At 39.8% G+C, this 26,712-nt stretch overlaps 1 protein-coding gene across 1 annotated transcript in view; it reads right to left on the reverse strand.

The window, feature by feature from the left end:
• Positions 1-337: 337 nt before the first annotated feature.
• Positions 338-26,712, reverse strand: part of LOC121431712 — a 171,096-nt gene continuing 144,721 nt past the window's right edge. The window contains exons 103-109 of the mRNA XM_041629374.1: positions 25,293-25,422; positions 16,828-24,696; positions 15,380-16,323; positions 14,238-14,335; positions 13,379-13,649; positions 11,470-13,143; positions 338-10,947 (exon numbers count right to left, since the gene is read on the reverse strand). Of these exons, the coding sequence (XP_041485308.1) occupies positions 4,419-10,947; positions 11,470-13,143; positions 13,379-13,649; positions 14,238-14,335; positions 15,380-16,323; positions 16,828-24,696; positions 25,293-25,422 (17,515 nt within the window). The 3' untranslated portion in view covers positions 338-4,418. The remainder of the gene's footprint in view (positions 10,948-11,469; positions 13,144-13,378; positions 13,650-14,237; positions 14,336-15,379; positions 16,324-16,827; positions 24,697-25,292; positions 25,423-26,712) is intronic.

A 26,712-nucleotide genomic window follows, 5' to 3' on the forward strand; every position in this document is an offset into this window, starting at 1 on the left:
ACTCATCAATTTGATAACAAGAGCAGTCTTATTCATTAATATACGGTGCGTTTAAGAAAAAAAGGTAATCAAAATCTAAAGGGCTGATAATTGAATCATATTTAATTTTGTGACATTGTTCATGAATATGAAAGAAAAACTCATCAGCTTTCCATTGACCGATTTGTGCCATTTGCGTTACGCATGACCAAATCAATTGATATTGAAGACAAAAGGTGCAGAGACCACGTTTTCTAAGTTTTGAAAACTTGATGAAAAGGCAAAGGCTGATGTAAATACTTTCATCGATGCCTGAGTTGGCAAAAATATTTTGATTGGACCCTTTTTCTTCTAAAGGATTGTAAATAGGTAAATGTACTTGCACATCATAAACGAGGCGATCGTCCCACAGTTGGACCAACCTTTTGAGAGACACTTGTGAGGAGTGTGCAGGCATCTTTGGTGGATTCAGGATGGCGTTCCTGCCCATCGTTCCAATATCATTCGTGATAGATTCAGAGAACGCTTTGGACATTGAGTTGTTGCCCTCAACCATGGCATTGAACGGCCACTAAGATCGCCTAACCGCACACCTTGTGATTATTTCCTTTGGGGACACTTACAAAAAGCTTTCTCCAACTCCTCCCCAAGATCTTCATGAATTGCAGGGCCGAATTCGACATGAGGTGGATGCTTTGCGCACCGACCCAGCAATGCCATGGCGAGACGAGATGTCCAAGATATCCTTCCACGCTTCCGGCTTTGTTTTCAAAGGAGAGGAAGACATGTTGAAGGTGTGGCCTGAATATGACTAGGCCCATGATATGACATTAACCTTTCACTAATCATTTCAGTGAAATGCCTGAAGTAACACTTCATTCCAAAAATTACTTTGGAAAACATATTACAGTATTCTGTCAGGTGAACATTATACCCACTTTACCAAAACTTGGAAAAAGTGGTATCTGCACTTGTCTTCAACATCAATTAATTCCGTCATTGATGGCACAAATATGGTATCGATGGAAAGCTGATGAGTTTCCCATTTATATCCATGCAGAATATTAATAAAAAATATTAAATAAGATCCACCCTCTAGATTTGGATTAACTTTTTTTTCCTGAAACGCATTGTATATATATATATTTTCTAAAGGGTGATTTCAATTACAGTGTTCAGTGTTGGTGTTGAGAGCATGAAAAGGCTGCTGAACCGAGCCCGAACACCGAGCCGAGTTCTTTTTTTTTGTTTTAAATCATATTATAGGCCTTAGGTATCGGCTGAAGAGTTGACTATACCTTATATTCATTGAGATTGCTTCTAACCCAACTGGCACATGGCAATCAATCCGTGAAAAGATGACTCAAACATACAAAATAAATGAAAACCATGAACATGAAAAGTAATACATATTGAGAGGTGCAAATTACACGAGAGTTTTACACCTCATTTTTTTCAACTTCTAACTTTAAAGGAACGCTATGGACTATGTATATATGACTCTGAGTAATACATCCACTCAACAAACACACACACACACAAAATGTAAAAAATCGTCACAAAATTACATGACAGATTATTCGTCTGTGATTACAGCTAGGCACATCCAAATAAAATAAATGCAGCAAAATGTAAGTGATATTGTTATCTAATAATTTCAAGTAGTTATACAAAATCTGGAAGTCTATCAAAACCAAAAGAGTTTCTTTTCTAGGTATTCTCATACAGGAGATGCTGGTTTGCTTGCAATTCCGTTTAATGTGATTGATAGGTTCATGAATAAGTTTAATGTAGGCAACACAGGAATTCATGAATCTTCACTTGAAGGGTTGAAAATATATCCAGATCTCTGCTGCGAATAATGACTAGATGGAAATCTGGATTTGAATGAAAATCTATGACATGAATCCAAATAGTACAAGATTTAAAAAGGAATCTTTAGGATTTTCATCTAGACTAAATCCAGAATTTGACTGATGAATATCTACTGCTGATGTGGATATATTTTAAGTCAATGAAGTTCATACCTTTTTTTTTTAAACTTAGGCCTGGGATAGAGGATTAATTTTGATGACTGGGGCCTGTCTCATGAAAACGTCAGAACTCAAGCTCAAAACCATCTCTATGGAAAGCCAAGTTGGACAATAATTGCTGTGAACATGCCTTTTACATGCAAATTGAATGCACTGCATTTTGTCCAATATGTGTTTTGTCAAGCTTGGCTTTCCATAGAAATGGCCTCAAGCTGGAATCATGAAACTTTTATGAAACAGGCCACTGGTTTCTAAAAAGGGGATCTATGGCCAGTATTCTGAACTCTGGGTTATGTTAAACTCTGTTCTAAAGTTCTGGCTATGGATAGCTAAATGTGACAGAAATCTTTCACAATACACATTGAATTTACCAACTCATTTTTCTCATAATTGTCTTTAAAAAATAGTTAACGCAACTTATTCACAACTAAAGCATGGAGAAAAAGCACAGTAAGCATACAAAATATAGGATGTAGACATAATTTTTGATATTTTTGGCTTCCAATAATTTTACAAAGAGTTAGACCATGGCCTAAGTTAGACTGGACTTCAGTATATGGGCCAGTAGCATATCTTCATCTCAATCCTTAGACATTGCACATACAAGACGGTCAAGCCATCACATGGTACTGACCAGTACATAATGACATAATGCCCCATACTGGGATACCATACCAGTGTTCTATATCCTGAATGCCTCAAGACCTTGGGCCTCCAGGTGCCTGTTTCAGAAAGGCTTGCCTTTGAAAGCAAATCAAGAAATCAAGCGCAAGTCCCTACTACACATGTTTCATTGGTTGAAGAATCATGCTGCGTTTGATATTTACAGTTGTGCTTGATTGCAACTCTTTGTGAAACAGGCCCAATAGCTGTTGACGTATACAACAGCCATAAGTTCACTCCAGCTAGGTGATGTCTGTGTGGTGTGATATTCCTGCTAAAAAGAACAGGGTCACAAAGCATGTTCACAGTGTGGAATATGAGAAAATGATTCACTGTTAGAGTGCTGATATTTTACAGTGTGAACATAACTTCATACTGTGGACTATGTTGAAACGTGATTCACATTTGTAAAATGTTCCTATTTAATAACAGTTGTGTTCCACATTGTGGGCAAACACCTTATGCTTTCAAGCGTAGTCTTTTCATGAGCACGTGGTGATCACATTTTTAGTAACGAGCATGCTACCAAAGGGCATGCCATTAATTAACCCATGCATGTAAAATATTACAAATATCACACTTTAAAACTCCCAAACAGCTAACGAAATAATATAAGTGTGTTGTCACAGATGTATTCACATCAATTTGTTAAAAAAGTGATATACCATGACTGCTATGATTTTGTTCAATGATTCTGAATATCACTGAAGCTATACAATGCAGATCAGTGAGAATCGCTCAACTTGTTATACTCAGAAATCACCAAATAAGAGGCTTTTTATTTTACATCAAAATGATTAAGGGAAAGTTTAAGAAGGAATTGTAAACTTCAAAAAAAAAGTTTGTTCACACTAAATCCATACCAATGAATTGATAAAGGCATCTGAAAATAAATGTAAATTACTTAAGAGCTAATCAAGTCTTGTTTAGATTCACAATTCTAAAAATATTTTTCTTTGTTAATTCTCCTACCATACGTACACAGAGGTAAATGTAGCGGAACGTCAGGATTGGACAAAGAAAGTGGAGGGGCACCTTTTGTCTGCCAAACAATAGGTACCTCTCCACTTTCAATGTATGAGCCTGACAATCCGCCGCATCTGGATGTAAGATCTCACCTCTGTAAATGTCAAGTGGATTTGCACTAATTTCATTTCTAAAAGAACATTTCAAGAAAATAACATAGAAATATCCAATCTGCTCAAGCTTTCTGAAAAGTTATTCAAATTGTATGTTATATAAAAAGTATCTAATGAACAATGAAAACAAAATACAATTGAAATCATACCAATCTTAGTTATTCATACATGTTCAATTGTAGAAACAAACAGCTCCAAACCCCCACAAAATCAAATAAACACATTTGTAAAATATGACAAAACCTGGTTATATATGTAACTGAAAAAAACTCCACCATATAAGTTTTCAAGGATTAGGAAACCAAAACACATATCAAGGAATACAAATTTCACATTCAATGTTAGAAAATCAAGGACAGATACAAAGGTATCTTATAAAAATGAAAATTAATACAATAGATTGTATCATTTTTAATATACAAAAGATGGTTTTCATAGATTGCAAACAAATATGAAACTAATTTTATGATTGCATACAAGTGACATGATGAAAAACTGGGGATAAATGAATGAGAGAAAAAACTGCATGATTAATGTAGCTAACATGAATACATGGATATGGTGTTTATGAATTCAAAACAAGTCATTTACACAAATCATTCATTTAATGAAGGAAAGCATCTTCAGGTTCATCAGTGTGTTGACTATCAGCATAAGATGGTCCAGCAAAGACAAAATCTGATAAGTCGGATATACCTTGATCAGGGTCTCTGTCTTCGTCCGTATTAATAGCACTCATCTCTATACCATACTCAGCTTCTGTATTTTTTACTAGAAGGTCCCTGAAGTTTCTCGGATCATCGGCTTGTTCACCAAACACAAAACCTGATAAACTGGATGCACCTTGATATGGGCCTTGACCCGTGTCCGTCTCTCTGACGCTCATCACTCTACCATCTGATCGACCTCCACGATGATTTGGTCGAAACTTCCAGTAGAAACAAACACCGATGAGGATTAAGATGATGAGCAGAAACATGCACCACCACCATGAAAGGCTTGTGGATTCGTAACGACAGTAATTGTAAAACCCACACAGCTGAACCTCTGGGATGTTCAAAGCTTCTTTGCAGAGAACAGCAAACATATTTGCTGATATGTTGCCAGCTTCGAGATTACCCGTTGCTGCAATGTCTTCGAGACAGGACTCATAGTAGAAATGATGGGTGCTTTCAAGGTCACGGCAATTGCTGTAGAGTGGACCCTCAAAGAACATCATCTCACAGATTTGGAATGACTCTTTTTCTAATTCCTCAGGTATGAAGTCTGGTGCATAGTTGGGTAATATAGAAAAGGGTGCATCTGATGGCATCCATTCTGGTACAGTGAATCCTTCAAGATGCCCAACAAATTGAGAACCATTCTGACCTCTCGATATAGTTTCATTACCGATCCCTTCCTGAAGAGGAATTGCCAACACTATGTCCTCTGAAAGCTCATCTGTGAAGATATCCCTCATTTTCTTGGCAATGGCATTACTGATATGTTTGTTTTGAAGGATGATTTGATCAATGTCTCCATCAAGTGAAGTGCCTTGGTCATTAGAGGATTGCCCAATTGATAAAGTTTGAGGCAGTTCAAGATGTTGTGCAGTTGAGACACCAAACACAAGAAAAGTAGAAGTTAGATCAATATTGGAGTTGTACAAATACAAAATCAATCTTCCATCATAGTTTCTCCATGTTACTACCAGGTGGAACCATACATCACTTGAAAGAGATAGAGTAGTACGGATGACATGATTGTTAATAGTTACAACTATGTCTGTTTCTTCAAGATGAACAACCAGACTCCTTGAGTGCCATGTGAGTACCGTTTGATGTGCTCTGGTTGTGTCATGAACACGGATCCAGAACTGAAGACTGAACTGATTGAGAACCAGCAAAGGAAGATCGATGAAGGTTAACATTCCATTTTGGAAGCGTAGCATGAAACTGCTACTCATGAATGCTTCTGCCATGGGATGCTGGAAATTCACCTCATCAACGGCGATCCTGTGGAACTTGGCAATGAAGCTGTTAATGTATTCCTGAGAATAAACTGATTCCCGAAAATATGTGGAATTGATAGGAAGCCAATCAAGATCATTTCCGGCAGAGGGATAGCCCACATTGATATCATTGAGCCAGTTAAAATCCCAGGATCCTAGAAGAGAATCAGGTCTTGTCTCAATGTTCTCAGGAACGTATAACACTACTGACATCATATTTGCATATAGGGTTACATCAATGGTGAGGCCATCAATCACAGTGATAGAAATGAATCCACTGTCCTTGAAGTCAACTCCAATCCCGTATCTCATGGTCTGCCGAGATCCAACACTCATTTCTGTCCAGACGTCTTGAAAGTACAGTGCTACAAGGAGTGAACTGCCATGAGTTCTTACAGACAACTGCTGTTCCCCACTGGAGATGTATACTTCTGCAAGTTCACGGCAGGCTGTCCTACCATTACATGGTTTCACAAATATACTGATCCTGCAACGTGCTGTAGAAAGTAGACTGAATAATCCAGGGATATCAAACCGTAAGCTTGCTCCATCCAACATTGTGACATGTGCACCACTCGAAAAGATGGCAACTGCTTCATTTCTGGTATCAGTCAAGTTGTGGTAAATAGTAGTTGAAGAACAATCAGTGCCAATCCATCCCTCAGAGCATTCATTGCAAGGATAATATTCCATGTCACTCACTTTTCCCAACCAGTGAATATCACAGGAGCAATGACCTGATTGTTTATCACACAATCCATGTCCAGAGCACGGGTTGATGGTTCCACCAGGACAGGGACTACTGCAGTCTTCTTTCCAGTAGCCAACTTCACATTCGCAGATTTCACTGTTTGTATCATTCCGTTTTCCAAACAAGCATGGGATGTCGCACTCGCTTCCAATCCAGTATGGGAAATCTCTATCTTGGAAGGTATTACAAAGGTATTGTGCTGGCCAACTTGTCAAAGTCAGTTCATGGAAACATATATCTGCAAAGGAAATTGTGGCCTGGATAGCGGCATTGACATCAGATTGGAAAGAAATGTCATATAAGCATTGTGTATGATATTTTGAGAAGAAAATGTCATCAAGTTCTTGACAAGTTTCAAACAACTGACCTTGCAGAAATATTTGATGACAAAGCCTATGAGCCAGGTCTGATAGATTGGCTGTGCGGAAGACAGGGAAGGTAAAGGGTGAAATACTTCTACTGGTGTAGATATCTCCTGATATCTGCCACGATGCAGGATGAGTGTCCACAGGTTTGAGGTTGTAGTCTCCAATTACATCTATAATAGTATCCCCAACTCCAGAATTCATCTTCCACAGGTTTGTAAGGTCTGGTGTATTCATATCACCATTGAACTTCCAACTTGATCTAACCACGGATGGATTGGTCCTCCTTGTCCATAGTCTGATTTCATCCAAGCCACCTTCAAATGGAACTGCTTGTAGAGCTGGAGCATCCAACGGTACAGGGGCATACCATTGCCCTAATGCAAGATGTCCTCCAAGATGGAAAATGGCTGATTGGAACTGTATAGCATTAACTCTAATTGAACCTTGCAGATCAAAGAGATATATTTCCAGGATCAAGGTACTTTGATGCCATACAAGAGTGATCTGTTGCCACACATCTAGCTCAACATAAAGGTCAAGGTCATACAAAGTGGTTCCATAAGATACCTGGAGACTGGTGTTGGACAGAAGCAAAGCAAATATCCCTTGATTGGTCCCATATGACAGCAGAACCCCATCAACACTAAGCGGTAGAACATACATTTCAAGAGTAAAAAGCTCTGTTGGGAAATTCCACATCTCTCCAGAAACAACAATACTGTCCTTGAAGAAGAGAAAGTAGCCAGCACCCTGAGTTGGTAGCAGGTTTAGGTGAGACTCATATTCGGAATTGTATATCTCTTGTGCAATGAATCTAGATGTATAGTTATCAATGCTGCTCTGTGTGCCATTAAAAGAGCAGTTACTACTACTTTGGTTGCTTGATGTACTGCCATTCCTGGAAAGAGTACATGATGAATCTGAAAGTTCACCAGGGGTGTTGCAGGAAGAAAGAAGTCCCGATAATCCTTCTATCATGCAGTATTCTGTTGGTGCAATGACTTGTATCTCTAGCTCTTTCTCATGAACAGTCACAATGATGCGAATTGTTGATGATAGGCTGATCTCATACTGAATGACATTAAGTCTTGTGATGATGAAGTTCTCAGTGATTTGTGTAATATGGTCTAATGCAATCAGGTGATGATTGATCCAGACATTGACTCCGAAACGAACATTGGTGTTGACATTCAAAGTAATTGTGTGGAAGTGATAGCTGACAGAAATGGCATCATAGCATAATGTGAAGCCATGAGCATTCACACAATCTGACAGCCTCAGTTTCAATTTGAACTGATGATCCAAATGGATACCAGAGAGGATGTCGTAAGTGTAGCCTTTACGAAGAAAGATTGAAGCTCCATCAAAGGTTACAATCCTGCCATGCATGCTGAAATATGCATTCTGTGTGTTGACTTCAAGACTATTTCCAATACGAGCGATTCCTAGAGAGCAATCCTCACCAGACCATCCATAGTTGCATTGATTGCATTCATCACCAGACCAATTGGGTAAACACTCACACATTCCTTCACGTAAACACTGTCCATTGTCATTGCAGGGATGAGAGTGACCACCTGGGCAATCAAAGGAACAGCTGACTCCCCAAAAGCCATGGTGACAAGAACACTTTCCATCAGCATCAGGTGTTCCGTATATACATGATGCATCACAAAGGTCTAACAACCAGTTGGGCAGTGTTTGGTTTCTTAACATCAAACATAATCCATCATAGCTGACATTTTCTCCATTTAAAGTTGCGCAATACTCTAACACAGAAGACATCAGTGCAAATGCAGCATCTGTAGACCTGGAGGTTGAGACCGTCCTTAGGCATGATAGATAAAAAAAGCCTTGAAAGGCTTCTGTCGAGTTTAAACACAGATCCCATGTACTGACATTGCTATTAGGGTCAAGGAAAGAACATATGTCCACTGCGTCTGCGGCCAGATTTTTATCGTTGAATGTCCTTGCGAATGGATCCGCTATCGAGATGTCAATATTGGCATCAGAAGGTATGGTCCAAGGACTTGGCCAGGGATCATGAGGACTAAGTAGATTGATTCTCTGAACATCATCCATGTGACTAGAAGAACTGTCATCAAATCGGTAGAGTCCAATAAGGAATTCTTGGTCAACACTTGCAAATAAGTTCACCGTTCTTCCTTGGTCAATGAGAGCTGGGTGAAATGGTCTGGACCACAAACGTAAGTCATCAATATCCCCCACAAATGAAGAAAGCAACAGAATATTATTCTCAGTTGGCTGTATGATGTGCTGACCAATGGATATGTAGAAATCATCCATGAATGAAGGGAAGGATGCAATATTTGTTGTGTATGAATTGCTGATACCTGTATCTGTAAAGACATATAACCTAAGGGTCCCATTTGCTGTGATGACAAAATAGATTTGGATCCATAAATTCTCAGCAAGTACGATAGCTGTATCATAGTGGAGCAAGCTGTCATATATTCTTAGATGTGAACCCACAAGGTACATTGTAACTGTTCTTCCAAAGTTCAATGAAATTATAACTCCTTCATCAGAGAGAACCTTGATCCTGAAATTGATTGTTACTGATTCAATCGAGGTGGCATTTCTATTGGTGAAATTTGTTGGAGTTGTAACGGCACCGGTGTCATCAACTCGAAGGCTGTAGATAGCTCCCGATGGTATAGGCATTTCAATGTATGGGCCATAAGAGTGTACAAAGTAGCTTTCATTGATTGGTACACGCCAAACGTCGGCTATCTCTTCATTAATGTCCTGTTGAGTGGTGGTATTCAAAGGTCCAAGAAAATCATCACTGACATCACCGTTACAGTTCCCAAGTAATCCTGCAGAATCATGACAGGTTTGTTGTGGTAATGAAATACTCAGTTGGAGATGTCTTCTAATGACTTGAATATCAACAGAGTAGCCTTCTGCAATGAATGTTAGTTTGTATTTTCCTTGTAGCAACTTATGTAGCAACCAGTGCTGGGTTATCACGGTCTCAATTTGGCTTATGTGAATAATTCTTTGGTTGAGCCAGAGAATTGGCACGTCTCCAATATTGTAAGGAGCATGGAACACAATTTGGTCTTTATAGGAGAGGACTGCGAATGCTGCAACACATGTGCCTTCAGTGAAGCATGGGACTTGGCGTATTTGCAGCTGGAAACTCTGAGTTCTTACAAGGTAGAATTCTCCAACTGCTCCAAAGTAGAAAGTCAGACCATCAAATGTTATATATTGGGTATGGACACTTATCAAAGCATTGTAATTGATTTGATGACCACCTGGTGCAGCAACCAGGACAGATGAATGTACTAGTGTACAATCTATGCCTTCCCAATTGCTGGAACACGTACTACAATCTACAGAACCTTGCCAGTTTGGTTCACATCTGCACTGTCCTTGAAGATCACACACTCCATGATTACTACAAGGTTTTACAAAGCCACCGGGGCAAACTAATTCACAATGGTTTCCAAAGAAACCCTCATGGCAATAGCAAACATCTGAGACTTCTACTCCATTAACACAATCACCCTTGCATTGGCTACCAGCTCTGAGGTGTGGAACTTCTTTGCAGAGTGGCTGGGCAGGCCAACTGGTCAGGTTCAAAATCGTTTGGCAGATATCAGCATAGGCAAATGCAACATTATATGCTCCTTCTTCTCCAGCATCATCGGCGGCTTGAAGACAGAGATCATGGTACGAGGCTGTGGTTGGGCCAAGGAATGGCTGACATGCACCATGCAAGGGATCAGTTAAGAAAAGTCTTGAGCAAACATTAATACTGACATTCAAATGACCATCTGGTAATGGAACAGACTGGATGGGATTGATGATATCCGAAGTGACCCACACAGATGGTGACCATGGTTCATCTGGCATATTCAGACGAATGCCTCGAACAATGTCCACAGCAACATCTCCCTGTCCTTCATCTAAAGGCCAGAATGCTGTCAGGAACTCAGCATCATCTGGAATTATGGTAGTCCAAAGTGTAGCCACATCTCCAGGAGTGAAAGCTCTACAAATGGAAAGAAATAAAATGAGCAATGAGAAGTAATAAGGTTTATGAAGCTACATGTAGCCTTTACACAAGTTACTAATACTCTGTATAAAGTCAATGCTCAGTGACATATTATTTGGGAAAATCATGTGTCATTCTATCATGTATTACACTTATTTTATCATTCTATATTACAAGTCAAATACATACAATTTGGTATGCAATTGTGTCTATCCATCACATGTTAATGGTCAACAACATAGTTGTAGAGGGAAAAGTCTGTCCGCAAGTGGATATCAACAAAGAGAGAAAACACACAGGGTATAAAATTGTATTTGATGAAGTATTATGAAGCATGATTTATCTCACATGGAAATGAAAAGATCATGTGAATTTTACTGTTAAGAAACAGGCAACAGAACTGTGAGAGTAATGTCTTACGAATGTGATTCATCAAAACTGTTTGATTCATCAGGTCAAACTCTGTAAGGTTTGGTTACAGATAATCAATTCTATGAAACCATGTTCATAATAATATACCTATTCCATATCCGTAGATCATCAATATGTCCCCTTAGACCTGGTAGAGAAGAAACACCTACATCATTAGAGCTCGGAAGCCAAGAACCAAGTGCAAGGTATCCAGCCTGCTTGAAGAAATCAGGGTGATGAAGAAGCTTAATCGTTTCTCTGAAAACATCTTGAGTAGAAGTCACGAGATAGATGTTGATATGGTTGTTGCTTGAAGCAGTGAACACTACCACAATCTTATACCATGCTTGAAGTTGTAGCCTCAGTGAAGTTGTGTAAACAATACCCCCAAGGTTGATATGAAGAGTGCCATTGACATACAAGGAAAATGTCGAGGAGTGTGAGAATGACAAGATTACACCATAAGGGTCAAGAAGTTTCACAAACAGCTCAAAAGTGACATCATATTTGACAGGGGCAATGGAAACAAGTTCCTTGACGAAGAGGACAGAAGGGTTGAGCTGAAGATTGAAATTGATTTGCTGTTGATGCTGTATCAGCAAAGAACTGTAACTGATGACAGACTCACAGTTGTTGATTAACCAGGCATGTAGGAGGTCATTGACATTGGATGACCTTGTTCCCTGTCCATCTTGACATGCAGGTATGGAATCATCAGTGATATAGGTATAGTCAGAATTATCAAGAGGTGCTGGGTTTATTTCCCAACTACTGATGCCAGGACATTTCAGAGGATGCATAGGGATGGTAAAGGGTGATGTGGAGTTGGAGCTTGAGTTACAGCAACCACCTGCTAGAAGACCCTGTGATACCGCACACAGGATTTCAGGAAGCACTGTTTGAAGAGTGATGTACAAACCAGATGACCTCACAGTTAACCTCAAACCATCTGGACCGGTGCACAAGATTTCAGTCAAGGATAGTCTCCTAAAGACATACCCAGCGGTCCCAAAGGTCACATCGGTATGCATATCATATGATCTTCCATTTATTCTAACAGACATGAAGTTGTTTGGATGCTCCCCAGCACTAATTGTTACAGAACCATAACCATTGACGTTGTCACCAAAGTAAAAGCCGAGGTGTTGCATGCACGATTTTTTTGTAAAGCAATTAACAAATTTGGCTTGAAGACCAAATTGATGATGCCCTATTACCAAAAGCTGATACTCTCCGATGTGGGTAAACTGGAAGGTAAATCCATTGTATGTTGTGATGAAAGAAAGACCAATGGATGATATCCTTTCTCCATGACCGATGGGCATCTTAGACAGAGCACATCCAAGCCCAGTCCATCCTGGAGTACAGACAGAACAATCTGGAGCCCCTTGCCAGTTCACTGGACAGTCACAACGTCCTGTCAGCCTGTTGCACACACCTATACCATTGCATGGATTGATGGATCCACCGGGACACACCTCATCACAGGAGACATTCCAGTGGCCCGCATCACAGAGGCAGATGTTATGGTCATTGGGATCCTTGCTACCATAGACACACTGGATGTCGCAGTCATCCCCGATCCACAATGGGAACGGAGCATCTCCAAACCTGTTGCAGAGTTTCTGAGCTGGCCAGAAAGATAATAACAGTGTAGCCTGACAGAAGTCTGCATATCTGATGATGATTGGTAGGGATGCTTCAGTGCTGTTTGTATTCTCAAGAGCCTTCATACATTCTGCATAGACATCTAATGAGGCAGACTGTCCAAGCTGGCACTCCCTGAAAAGGAACAAAAAAAATGTGCTTAATGATTGATAATCAAAATGATACACTATTAGTGGTTAATAGGAACAAACATTATATTTTATCACCAATATGAAGAAAAAAAGAAATAACAGCAAACTACAGGAATTCTAAAGCTTCAAACCATAAATGGTCATTACTTGATTTGCATTGAAAATTTTAACTGAAAAGATGTCTTGAATTAAAACAAAACACACAAAAAAAATCTTACTGTCCAAGAGGTCCTGAATAGACGATATCAGAGCAGAACACCTCAATCCAAGATCCTACAGAGGTTTCCTGCCCACATGGATCAATGACATCAAATCCATTGCCATCGGTGACTACTGTCCCTTGAAGGTTTGACGCAGAATCTTCTCCTGGAGGTATGCCTGATCCTGGGACATCCAATTCCAGGTCAGAGGTCACAAGTTCAGGAGATTGGTAGCCAGGGGATGACAGGTGCATTGGTACATCAGACACTGAGTCCAATATCATGTCACCTAGTGAAAATGTAGAATTAAAAAATGCGAGGATCTTGAATGACTTTGTCAGTAACAGATTTGTGCTGATAGATCCACAATCAAGGTTCAATTGCTGCTTTACAGATATTTTTCCTTACTGATAACCTGTGATCTATTAACACAATCAAAATGCCAATTATAAGAACTTACAATCAACATACATTCTAATCCAATGTTTAATTTCTCATAAAAAAAAATTAAATGCAGTAACTCTGATAAATGCCCATTTCTAAAACAAAACAATAACAATGCATATCATTCTTGTACAACACATCACAATACGATATAATATCTTTATGTGCTTCAAAGGACATATTATGACCTTGACTATGGCGTGGCGGCGTTTTAAGCAAACAAGAATCTCAAGGAATTGAAAACTGCCAGGAACACCTCACCTGGGTTGATTGCAGCACAATGTAATTGATGGGTGCTACAAGTTACACCATAGGTATTACAAAGTACATCATGGCTGGTATTTAAACCCAAGATCTGAGACTAATCCAATGAGCCACAATGCCCCCATATAAGACAGAAATTTCATGGTCAGTAGTTTGAAATTCAACATACCATTCAAAGAATCGAATCTCCATTGAGCTACCAAGTCTGGGGTGCAAGACAGAGGACTTGCTCTCAGAAGGGCTCGTAGTTCAGCTTCATCTAAAAACCTAGGCATAAAATAAAGCATATGGACAATATACAAAGGATTTTAGTATTGGTAAAATATTCATTCATTTATAAGCAAGCTAGCAATATAAGATAATATACAGCTCTGCAGAATAGTTCTGTAAGTCGATGCACATTGTTCAATCCATTGGATTCACAATAATATGCAGTAAGAATTTATGCCTCTGTCATTACCACAAAAAGAATGTACTACATATTACTTCTTGAATTGTCAAATTACTACCATGGTGTCTTCTGACAATGTGACCCCAAAATCTAATCAGTTCATCCTCACTTACAGAACCATATTTGACCAGGGTTGTAAGTTGTCACGTAAACAATAAATTTACAAATAACTATGACATTGGACTTTTTACTTTTAATGACCCACAAAACTAATCAGTTATTTTTCAATCAGAATGGATGAACATACTTGAAGCGAGCTTGAAGTTGATATCTCAAACTTTCGTTAAAAAAGTGAGAATGGAAATGGGATGGACACCTATGAAGGGCGGAGGCATAGAAATACATGTATACCTCAAATTCCTTTAAACATATATATCTACAGATATCTATTGAAAACAAGCGGAACGACTCCGGCAGTCTCGCCTGCATTACGCAATCCAATATAGCAGCAGTGCTGAATTTGAAAATGAATATTGAATGATTATTTAAGAAAAAAAAACACCATTCACAAAGATAATAAAACACTATATTCATTTACCCTAAATGACCTAAGACCTTGATCATGTGACGCAAGATTCATGCAAAACAACAAGTGATACCTGATTATCCTTTCGTCATTGTTTCATGAACTAGATGCATAAACTTTCAACGTTATGATTTCAAATTAACAATACCCCAAACATTGACGTTTGACATTGGTCATATGATAATTCACCAAGGATGTTCAATGATACTTGATTACTTTTATGTCTAAGTTTTATGAACTAGATCCATAAACTTTCAAGGTTATGATAGCAATTCAACTTTTTACGGTTAAACCTTTCCTTGAACATTACAAATTAAAAACAAAAGTACAATACCTGTCCCAGACAGTAAACTCATCAATCTCTCCTTGAAAGATGCCTAGATTTCGGTATGAAGATCCTGGAAACCAGTTTCCTAGAGCAAGACTGCCAAGGGGTTCAAAGACATCTGTATCAAGGTGAATGCTTCGCCATGCTGCATAGCCTGAGAAGTCATGGAGGTATACTTGAAGAACAAGGTTTGACCTATCATATAGCAAACTGACTTGAGTCCAGTTCCCAATGACAGGTTGTAGATCAGTTGAGTACAGGATGTCATCAACATGGATGGTCACAAAGGTCTCCACAGATAAGAGGAAGGTGGATGCTCCAGCATATGCGAAGATGACACCTCCACAAGTAGGGCCACAGAACTTCACATTTATTGATATCGTGATTGCATTGCTGACGAAAGCTGCAACTGAATCAACGTATGCTAATGAGTTGTTCAGCTTGATTGAAAATCCAGCAAAGCCCCCCGGTAGCACATACTCAAATGAATCATTGCCTGAGGACACGTCATCTGTTGTCACCCATTCCAAAGTTTTTTTTGTGATGTCTGAGTTACTGTCTGTTTCATTAAAGAAATATGTGGGTTTTATAATTCTGTGACTACAATGGCACAATCCAGCAAGTCCTCCCCATGATGGTCCACCCAAACAGCAAGCCTCTCGAGATAACTTGATCTCTGCACCAAGTGTGCCATCTAAGACCATCACCATCAGTGTCAAACCAGTCGAACACTCAACCTCATAGTGATCTGGTGACGGATGATTGATGGTGATAGTATTGCCATGGCTATCGGTTCTAGTAATGACATCATCAATCTGTGTGTGGAAACCCCCTACCACTGTATTCACTTGCTGTGTTCTTCTATCGAGATGAAATCGCACTCGCACATCATTGTGGCCGAAGGTGATAATGAGAATCACAAATCCTTGAGGAGATGGAATAAGGTTCACCTGGTAAAAAAAAGTACATCACATGAAATCCATAAATTGCTTCATGATAGAACTGAGAGAAAATTGTTAACATGCTTATTATTTACGCAAATCATTGTAAGGAGTTGAGATTGTTTCATAATACAGATAAACCGGTATTTAAGGTCAATTTGTGTGGTCAAACAACAATAGTTCACAGTCTGCCAACACATCAAAATGAAGGGAATGTAAAACCTTAACAGTATCAACATTACTATAGAAAATTTATGTGAGCTTCCAAAATAAATGTTTCAAACATTTATTGGCCCTTACAATGTAAGGCATACTAGTCTAACCTTTTACATGCTCTTATGAACATATGATTTAACATCTGTGAAGATTAATGTATACAAGTTTTGCTTATGGACACTAATGTCATGGAAGGCAAACATGGATAAGATAATTCAAAGTGGGGGAAGGAATCTATAACACTAATCTACATCAGTAGGAATTGTTACCTTAAAAATTCTCCTAATTCAAACTTACATGACAGTAGAAACGAAATCCTGGAGCAGTAGCATCAGATATGATGAAGATACCAAATGACATCAATGGCACCTGAAGTCCACCATAAGTAGTTATTGTGTCAGGCCAGACAACAGATATGGATGTTGTGGTAGGGTGTTGGAGAACTATGCCTATTGAGCAATCTTCTCCAACATAACCTTCTGAGCATGTTGTACAGTTAGTTCCACTCTCCCAGTTGGGTTCACACATGCAGTGACCTGTCAAAGGATTGCAAGAGCCATGAGCGTTGCAGGGGTTGTTGGGTCCTCCGGGGCAGGTCTGATCACACTGAGCTCCGTAGTAGCCTAGGTCACATATGCAGTGGTCTGTGAAGTATCCAAAGACACATCGCTCACTGCAGGTACTTCCAGCATATGGCCAAGAAAATGTATCAGTGAATGCATTGCACAGCTGTTGAGCAGGTGAAGAAGGGAGATGTAGGACTTCTTGACAACCACTTGAAAAATCCAGAGTACTATCCAGTGAGAGTCGAGGCCTTCCAGAAGAGGCAATTATGCTCAAGCATGCTTGATAGTGGTATTGCGCTGATTCGCTTAAGCTGCCGCATGCCTGATCAACAGGACCATCATAAATTTGTTCCCTACATATTGCAAGGGCATCCTTCTCTAAGGTTTCATCTGAGAAGCTAACTTGGAGGGTGAAGATCTCCCTCCCAGGTTGGGGAACGATCGGCAGATCACTAACAACCCAGGAAGGTTTCCTATGTAAACTCTGTGGAATATTCCATGGAATACTAGATGCAGCATCATAGAATTTAGCTCCAGTACCCTTATCAAAGGTCAAATAAAGAACAACAGAAGGATCACCTGGGGAAAACTGCTGTTTCCAGGCTACCAGTACTTCATTCAAAGTCACAAAGCTGTCTTTTGTTATTATGACATTGTCAATCATTCCATGAAATTGCAATCTTGGCAAAGGCACTGAACCAGTGGATGGTAATACCCAAGACCCAATACCAAGGACAGCTCCAGGGCTAATAAACTGTACTCTGAAGGAAAAGTTCAATGAAGCTTTATACACTGCACCAGATGACTTGACGCAATAGAAGACAATCTGTCCATCATCCGAGGAGTATGATAACATGATAAATAACCAGTCATTCTGTGGAGCAATGATGCCTGTTGTTTGGAAATCGAATCCTGCATGAATCCAGAAGTTACCATCATCTCCTACTATTACCGCTAATGACGTGCTCTCTGAAGCAGAAAACAAGGTACCCCCAGGAATATCTGTGAATTTGCAATACCATTGAAGTGTGGTGGTTCGTCCAGCAGAGAAAAAACTTGGTAGTGGATCACTCATGATTCCTTCTTCATAGAACTGTAAGGCATAACCTGAAGGGCTCCCAAAGACTGGGATATAGGTAGCTTGAGATGCTGCCAACAGCTGTGTGTATATTAAACTTGAAGGTCCATATCTCACATAGCTATCACCATATTGTTGTGTTAATGAAAAGCTTAATGGGTAGAGTGATGCGTAAACAACAAAGCCGAGATTATTGATTGCACACAGAGCTTGAGAATCACTACATGATGTGGCCATTACTTGACAGGGACCACAAAGTCCAGAAGAGAAGATGCAATCTGTTTGTAAAACCTCTAAATTGAAGTAAGCTCCAGGACTTATTATCTTGAACTTAAAGTTATTTGGTCCATTTATTTCAAAGTGACCAACCGCAACCCTGATAAGAGAAAAGCCAGTAGATCCCAAAAATAGCTCAGTTTCCAATGGCAGTGTGACATTGTTCAGCAAGATGACTGGATCCGATTGTTGTGAATGAGGGGCAGATAAAAGCATGTGACTTGTGCCAGTGGCAAAAGATACTGCTGTGATGCATGATGGCAAACCGTTGCAAGGAATCTGCCTTATTTGAATCTCAATATCTGAGGAAGAGAAGAAAACCATATCACTGGTATCTGAAATTTCAAAGACAGAACCATCAAACATAGTGATATGTCCATTGATGTACATGGAGCACCTTGACAGAGGTATGTCAGGGGTTCTACTGGCAGTTAGGGAACAGTCACTTCCGAACCATCCTGGACTACACACATCGCAATTGCTACCCATCCAGTTAGACTCACATTGACAAGATCCGCTAGCATCAGAACATATACCATGGCCATTGCAATGTGACCCCACACCTCCTACACAGGCTGAATCACATTCAATTCCCCAAGTTCCTGGAGAACATGTGCAGTTTGATATTGGTGAATCAGTGTCTAATGAGAAGTAACACTTTGATTCACAAGATGGTCCATACCAAAGAGGGAAATAAACATCAAACGAATTGCAAAGATCCTGTGCAGGCCAACTCAGTGTAGATTCTGAATTCTGATGGCATACGTCTGCATACGAAAGGACTACCCCAAGTCTTGCATACTCAGAATTGGACAAAGCATAGTCCCTTGCACATGCAACTAGATAAACATCTATCTGACCTGAGATGGAATGACAAGTGGAACTGATCGCTGCGAACAATTCCACACAGGACTGAGACCATTCATAAGGATTATGCAAAATATATGTTGGAGAGTACAAGCTGATAGGTGCTGATGAAAACTGCCATATGGGTGTTCTTACATTCCATGAGTACTGCCTTATTATGAACTGTTTTTGGTTAACCAAATCTGTTGCCGTGTTACCTTGACCCTCATCAAACTTCCAGAGAGCCACAAGGTCAGCTGGGCCAGGAAGTACACTGCTGCCCAATTTTGCAAGGACCTCTGTTACCAAAAGCTCCTTCTTCCAGATGCAAAACTCGTCAATGGAACCACGGAATGGACGAGATACAGGGGATGGAATGTAAGTATCCTCACCTGGCAGCCATTGACCAAAGACAACATAGAAGCTTGAGAAAAAGATATTTTCAGTGATGGTTATTTCCCAAGTTTTGGTGAGACCATCAGAATCAATTAATGCCAATCTTAGTGAAAATACATCTTGTTGATCGGAAGGCTTAATTACCAAAACAAGATGGTTCCAGTCGATGAAAGGAACAACATTTGTATCAAAATGAGCTGTGCCAACAATAATCTGTAGTGTCGTATCTAGGTACATGGAGAAGGTCTGTCTTGCTCCAAAGGATATTAGAACACCATGGTTAGTTTCGGTTCGAAAGTATAGCTCAAATGACACTGACCCCTGTACATCAAGATCCAGGTTTTCTGACTGAAGGAAAGTGTCATCAAAGGTTAAAGTATAACCACTTCCAAAACTGACTTCTAATTCATTGTATGAATGTGACTCAAACATGGGCGAAAACAACGAACTTCCACGATTCTGCCAGAGCAGCTTTCCTTCATGGACTGGGAAGATGTCATTTGTTACATTGTTATCACAAGACCCACAGATACCTGATAATGAGGTACATTCTCTTGCCATATTCATTATTATGTTGAGATAACGGTCAATGATACGTATCTGGGCTGTCCAGGTTTGGTCAATAGCTATCAAGTGGTATTCAAAATTTGACATATGTCTCACAACAACATGTCCAACAGTTTCTTCCAAATGATTCAGCTCTATCTGCTTTCCAGCAAACCAGAAGAGTGGTTTGCTTTGAGATGTATATCCTGACCGAATAATGAATGTATGCGAGTTATTGGACACAGCTACTGCCGTGACACATGATGAAAAATTGTAGCAAGGAAGGATTCGTGCTTGAACAGAGAAAGAAGAATCTTTGTCATACAGCAGCACATACTCCCCAAACTCCTTAAAATCAAAATATGCACCATCAAAGTTCAAGACGTGACCCTGGCCAAAAAGACCACAGGTTTTATTGTTAGTTTCAATATCTGGCACAGGCAGTGCAACATCACAGTTTTCCCCAGACCATGCAATTTCACATTGTGTACAGTTACTTTCTGATGACCATGTCAATGGACAATGACAGACTCCTGTGTATTTATCACAGTATCCTTTCCTGTTACATGGGGTTTCATGTCCACCAGGACAGATATTTGAACAGTATGAACCCCAGTAGCCTTCTAGGCAAACACACTCTGCTGTAGCAACATCAAAATACCCAAACTTGCAAGAACCGATATCAGTGCATCCAAGCGCAAGGAAAACATCTGGGTTTCCACGAGCATTGTCGCATAATTCCGTCTTTGGTGACGCTTCAAGATCGAGAACTGATCCACAGTAAGCCGAGTAGATACGAGCATTCACATATGCAACTTGATTATTTGACATATGTGAGGAGTCATAGAAACAATTCTGCAGGAAAAACAAAGAAACAGATCTACCCAAATGACTGCATGCATCAATCAAGTATTCATCTAAAACTACCTCAGCACAAATGTCTAATGCTTCTTTTCTTGACTCTGAACTTGGGTATCTGTCGTAAACTTCAAAGTAGTGAAATGATTTTGGAATTGAATCTATTGGTGCACCACATAGAGCAAAGAAAGGTCCTCTATCACTTGAAAACTGGAGTTGGATGAAGCTTACAATGTCTACTGCTTTTACTCCATTCCCTTCATTAAACTTCCACAGAACAACAAGCCCAGGAACACCAGCCTGAAGGTTAAGATTTGTATTACTCCACGTTGTTGTGATATCAAATGTTCTCTTCCAAATACGTAATTCATCTATGTAACCATGAAATCCAGTTTCATAAGGATATTCATAATCTAAACTTTGCCAGGTACCTACTGCTACACTGCCTCCTGGCAAGAAGTATCCCCTTCCTACAACAAATGACCATCCACTTATAGTGTCATTACCTATGTAAACAATTGTACATCCTCCACTCTCTCTGTGATAAGCAAAGGATAAAAAGTTCCAATGATCTGGGTGAATCATAATTCCTGTGTCAATGTTCAAAGTAGAGACATAGATTTGAAGAGTTACATCGATAGTTAAAGCAAAGAAAGAGTTTCCATTGAGATAGGAAAATAAGCAGCCAGAGGTATTACCAAATGGAAAGAAGAGGAGTTCAACAGTCATGTCTTGTTCTCCACTGAAAATATCATCCTGAAGTTGATCGCTAATGCAGCTCGAGTCATTGAAGTATAAGCCATAACCGCCTGGAGTCAAATCTTGTGCATCTATACGATTAGGATGGTGGTAGACAAACTTGGTTGAACTTTCTGGAGCTAGTCTGATGTATTTCGCCCAAGGCCCATTGACCTTCTCATAAGTTATATCTACTGGATCTATGAATTCATCCTTACTGATGCGAAGGTCATTGGATGGGTCACTGTCACAGTTTCCACTGATCAAGGGTCCAGATGAGTTCCTGCAAATCTCAAATCGTGTGGTCACCTGGATGTCAAAATACGTCAGATGACTGATGATAGCCACAGTAGTCTGGTTATCATGTACTATATAGCCATCATGGGATATCAGGAGGATGTGACCAGACGGAAGTGTTATGTCTACAGATGGAGTTAAGGGATCATCATCCAAATACACCATCACAGAACCTTCATCTGACAAAGAAGCCTGAAAGGTTAAGCTGGTGTCTGAGAGCTGCAACCAAACTGAGGTTATGCTGCATGATAGGTCAAACCATGGAGATGGTGTGTGTCTGATATAGACATCAATGTCTCCAACACTGGCTAATTGGTATTCACCAGGAATATCTAGTGACAATGAAAGTCCATCAAAGGTTATTATATGCCCAAAGCCAAACATTGCACAAACAGGCTGGAGTATGTTTGTACTATTGACAGTAGCCACAGAGCAATCCAGCCCAGACCATCCAGGAGTGCATGAGGAACAATCCGAGGATGAATCAAAGGATGGAGGGCAGTCACACGTACCATTATCTGATAGACAAACACCCACACCACCACAAGCAAGAGATCCATCACCTCCTAGACAGCTGTGCTCGCATGCTTCACCCCAATATCCACTATAGCAGGAACACGAGCTGGGACCAACTCCAGACTTACATGGAACATTGCATCCAGGACCTGTCCAATCAGGAAAGCGTCTCCCTGGAAAGTCATTGCAATATGACTGTTCAGGAGACTGCGTTAAGTTGAGAATAGATCCGCAATGTTGGGAGTATGCAAGGATAACTTCCATAGAATATGATGATGTATCATATAGTGCAGCATCTGCGGAACAAAGATATGCATAGTATTCTACCATCTCTAGATCTGAACAATCACTAAATGGTGATGTAGGAGTATTATTTATTATCCTAGAGCACAAGACTGCTGCTTCGTCATGGGCTAATTGATTAGACCAAGAAGGATAATAAATATTTCTTAATGTTGCCACAGCAGATCTATGTACAGTAGCAGAGGAGAACTGCCACCTTGGGGGATTCCATATTTCTGGAAGTATCATTAACGTAATGATAGACTTTGAATCCTTAATCACTGACCCTTGACCTTCGTTCAGCATAAAGTAACTAGATAGAGCAGAATCTGACATATCAGCAGTAACACCATAATGTGATCTCACATCATTCTCAAAGTAGTAAGAGTTCCAGATCTTAATTTCATCGAGCCAACCTGAGAAGCCTCTGTACAGAAATGGCCCGGAGTAACCTGATGGCAGCTGCCATTGACCAAACACCAAGATGCCACCGGGATCAAGGAAGTTGGATAGGCTTCCATCAACAACAAAAACATCAGATTGGAAAGTGGAGTCTGATATGGCATACACCTGAAGCCTTCTAACAGACTGAAGCCAAAGAATAGATATCTGATACCATGTATCAACCTCAAGCTTGATATTAAAAGTAGCAACTTGACTGGTTTCCACTGAAATTGTAAGGTAACCATCACACAACAGCAGTCCTGATGTATCCGACAGATAGTAGGAGAAAACAGCCTTGCACTCTTGAGACACTTCAAAAAGCTTCAAATCCAGTTCAAATGTGACATCAGGTCCTGTAAATGAATTGAGAGGGGAGGTTGAAATCAGGGAGGAATCCTCAAAAAACATGGCATATCCAGCATCTGAACCCTCAATATCGTAAACTTCTTGATAATTGCCATGAAAGTAGATTGATGACAGAAGTGAAGAATCTCTAACTTTCCAAGAGGGTCCGAATATACGATGAATGCTGTCTTGACTCAAGGAATATGAACTGGTCCTGTCTAAATAAAGGTGGTTTCCATCAGATAGAACAAAGTCATCATATGGATTTCCATTGCATAAACTAAGGAGTCCATGCAGTTCGCTACATGCAGCACCAGTGGTTTTGACAAATATACTGATATAGCGCCCTCTGATGTATACACTGATGTCCATGAAATCATCTTTCGAAATCAAGAAATGGTCATAAGAAAGGCGGGTGATCAAAAAGCCATTGCCAAGCAGGTCCGAGTCGATACTTTGCTCTTCTCCATCAATCCAAGTAACGAACTGGACATCATTATCTGTGTAACCACCATGGATGGCAACGATTCTTCCATTTCCTGCAGAGAATGCCACTGCGTTGATACAAGTTGCTGGGTTCCCTTGTCTACATGGCACAAGTCTAACTTGTAGCTCTATGGAACTGTTTATCAAGTAATGCTCTCCCTCTCCTCGGTAAGTATAAGACGATCCATCAAATGTTGTGAAGTGCCCTGGGCCATATGCAGCTGCATACCGCATCCCATTCGCATCTTCTATCCGGCTACTTGATGCCACAGAGCAATCTATTCCAAATCTCCCGTCTGAACACAAGGTACAGTTAGCTGACATTTGATCCACAGAATCTTCACAATGACACAGCCCGGAGGTTGAATTGCAGATGCCATTACCAAAGCAAGGATTGTCTGATCCCCCAATGCACTCATTCTGGCAAGCTGGGCCCCAATACCCATGGTTGCAAATGCAGTGACTGTCATTGGCTGCTTCCAACTGATTCTCCTGTTGAAGGATAAATATGAAGTTCATGGATAATGGCAATGACTACATATGATTGATCATGAATCTAATAGAAAGTTGCTTTTGAAACACCAAGAACTATATGATGAACACAAGGCATTATTTAACATTCCATTTATTTGAGACTAATGCCAAGCAATGCCAACCATCTTTTGAGAACTGTAGATTATATGCAATGGTTTATTTTTCAAGTGTAACAGATGAGGTAAATCAAAAGCTAGTATTGCAATTAAAGAAAATCCTACAAGTTAAACCATGAAAACATAGTGATACATGTATATTAGAATCAACATTGTGGGGGTAGAAGTAAACATACAAACTAAATATTTCTGACAGCCAATTGATGGGACTTGTTAATAATACACAAATGCCCCAGTGGAAACTATATCAGATTCATATATTTTCTGTTACTTAAAAACAAATCATTAGATATCATTTGTTCAATTCCATAATATAATGAATGTACATCCAGATCCCTACATGATGTGCCTTCCTGAAAATATTCATTTTATGTGGAAGATTATTCTTTATAATTTATTCTGTGGAATTTACAGTATTGCATTGAGCACCAAACTTACAAGGGCTATCTCTTCATCCCGTGATGTACAGAGACGGACAGTACTGTTGGCCTCTGAAGCAGTCTCTCTGAATTGACTGTTTGAAGGACTATAAGACAGGAACCATGTTGCTGATGCCTTGTCATTGAACCTAAAAGGAGTGGTAACCAATGATTGATATATGTACCTTATGAATAAATTATGCAGATGAAAAGAAATAATCCCCAAATACCATATTAACTTTCTATTTTTTAGACTCATCGTCATATTTACTTTAACAAAAGCAAAAATGATCATTAGTAATCATTTCATTCATCATTAAATACCTGAAAATAATCTGAATTAACCACCATCATAAAAAGAAATGCTGAAAAATCAATCAATTTTCATTCTAATTCAGGTGACTATACATAACTCAAATAATAAGATTTCTCTGTGAGGATTATACTGATAGACATCAGAATGCTCAGTAGTGAGCATATTATTTACTAACAAGCTATACTTACCTATACCATCTCATCAAATTGCTATTCGTTACCCTGACTCGAATAGCCACCGGTAAAAAACTCCCCGAAAGAGGCTAACTGCAAACAGATAGCCTGGGAAACCCGTCACGGGACGAGACCCATAAAACCCCCTCGCCACATATAAGCCTCCTCTTTCGTTGCCAAGGAGGGGCGAGGTCTGCTGGGGAGGACGGGTGGGGAGCTATAGGTAAGTATAGCTTGTTAGTAAATAATATGCTCACTACTGAGCATTCTGATTTACTACACTGCGCTATACTTACCTATACCATCTCATCAAATTGCTAGAATAGCACGGAAAAACTGGAGGAGGGGCAGAAACGAGACCCTTTCCAGACAAGTAGGCATAACAATGATAAAGAAACTGATTTACTATAAAATGGAGTAGTCTCCCAACTGGAGAAGCTACTCTTGTAATAAAGGGATAAGAATCATCAACCACGTTAATGAAATATATCAACTGGAAATAGCCTAGGAAAAATTAGGACAAGACAAGAACCGCCAAGGCAAAACCTGTGTCTTGGCTATTACATCAAATAAGTAATAAGATACAAAGGTATTGAATAGGTCCAATAGGATGCCTGGAGGATCTCCTCCAAAGAGGTACCCTGAAAAGCGCCCAAGATGCTGCTATGCCCCGTGAATCGTGGGCTCTAAAGGATCCTGATAAAATGGCATTTTCTCCATCTGACCTGATCCCCTGCACTAACCTTCGAGAAATTGTAATTGGATTAACAGGGCTGTGAGGTTCTATTGAACTAATGAACAGTTGGTGGGAAGTGCGAATGTACTTTAATCAATGTACCACTTTAAGGCACGTACAGGACAACATAACCTATCTTCGGAAACTGATGAGAGACTGTAAAATCACATTGTTCACCCCAGGACTTGAACCTGGGACTCCAAGGATGCTAGTC

The sequence above is a fragment of the Lytechinus variegatus genome, chromosome 1, assembly GCF_018143015.1.
Source record: "Lytechinus variegatus isolate NC3 chromosome 1, Lvar_3.0, whole genome shotgun sequence".
Lineage (NCBI taxonomy): Eukaryota > Metazoa > Echinodermata > Echinoidea > Temnopleuroida > Toxopneustidae > Lytechinus > Lytechinus variegatus.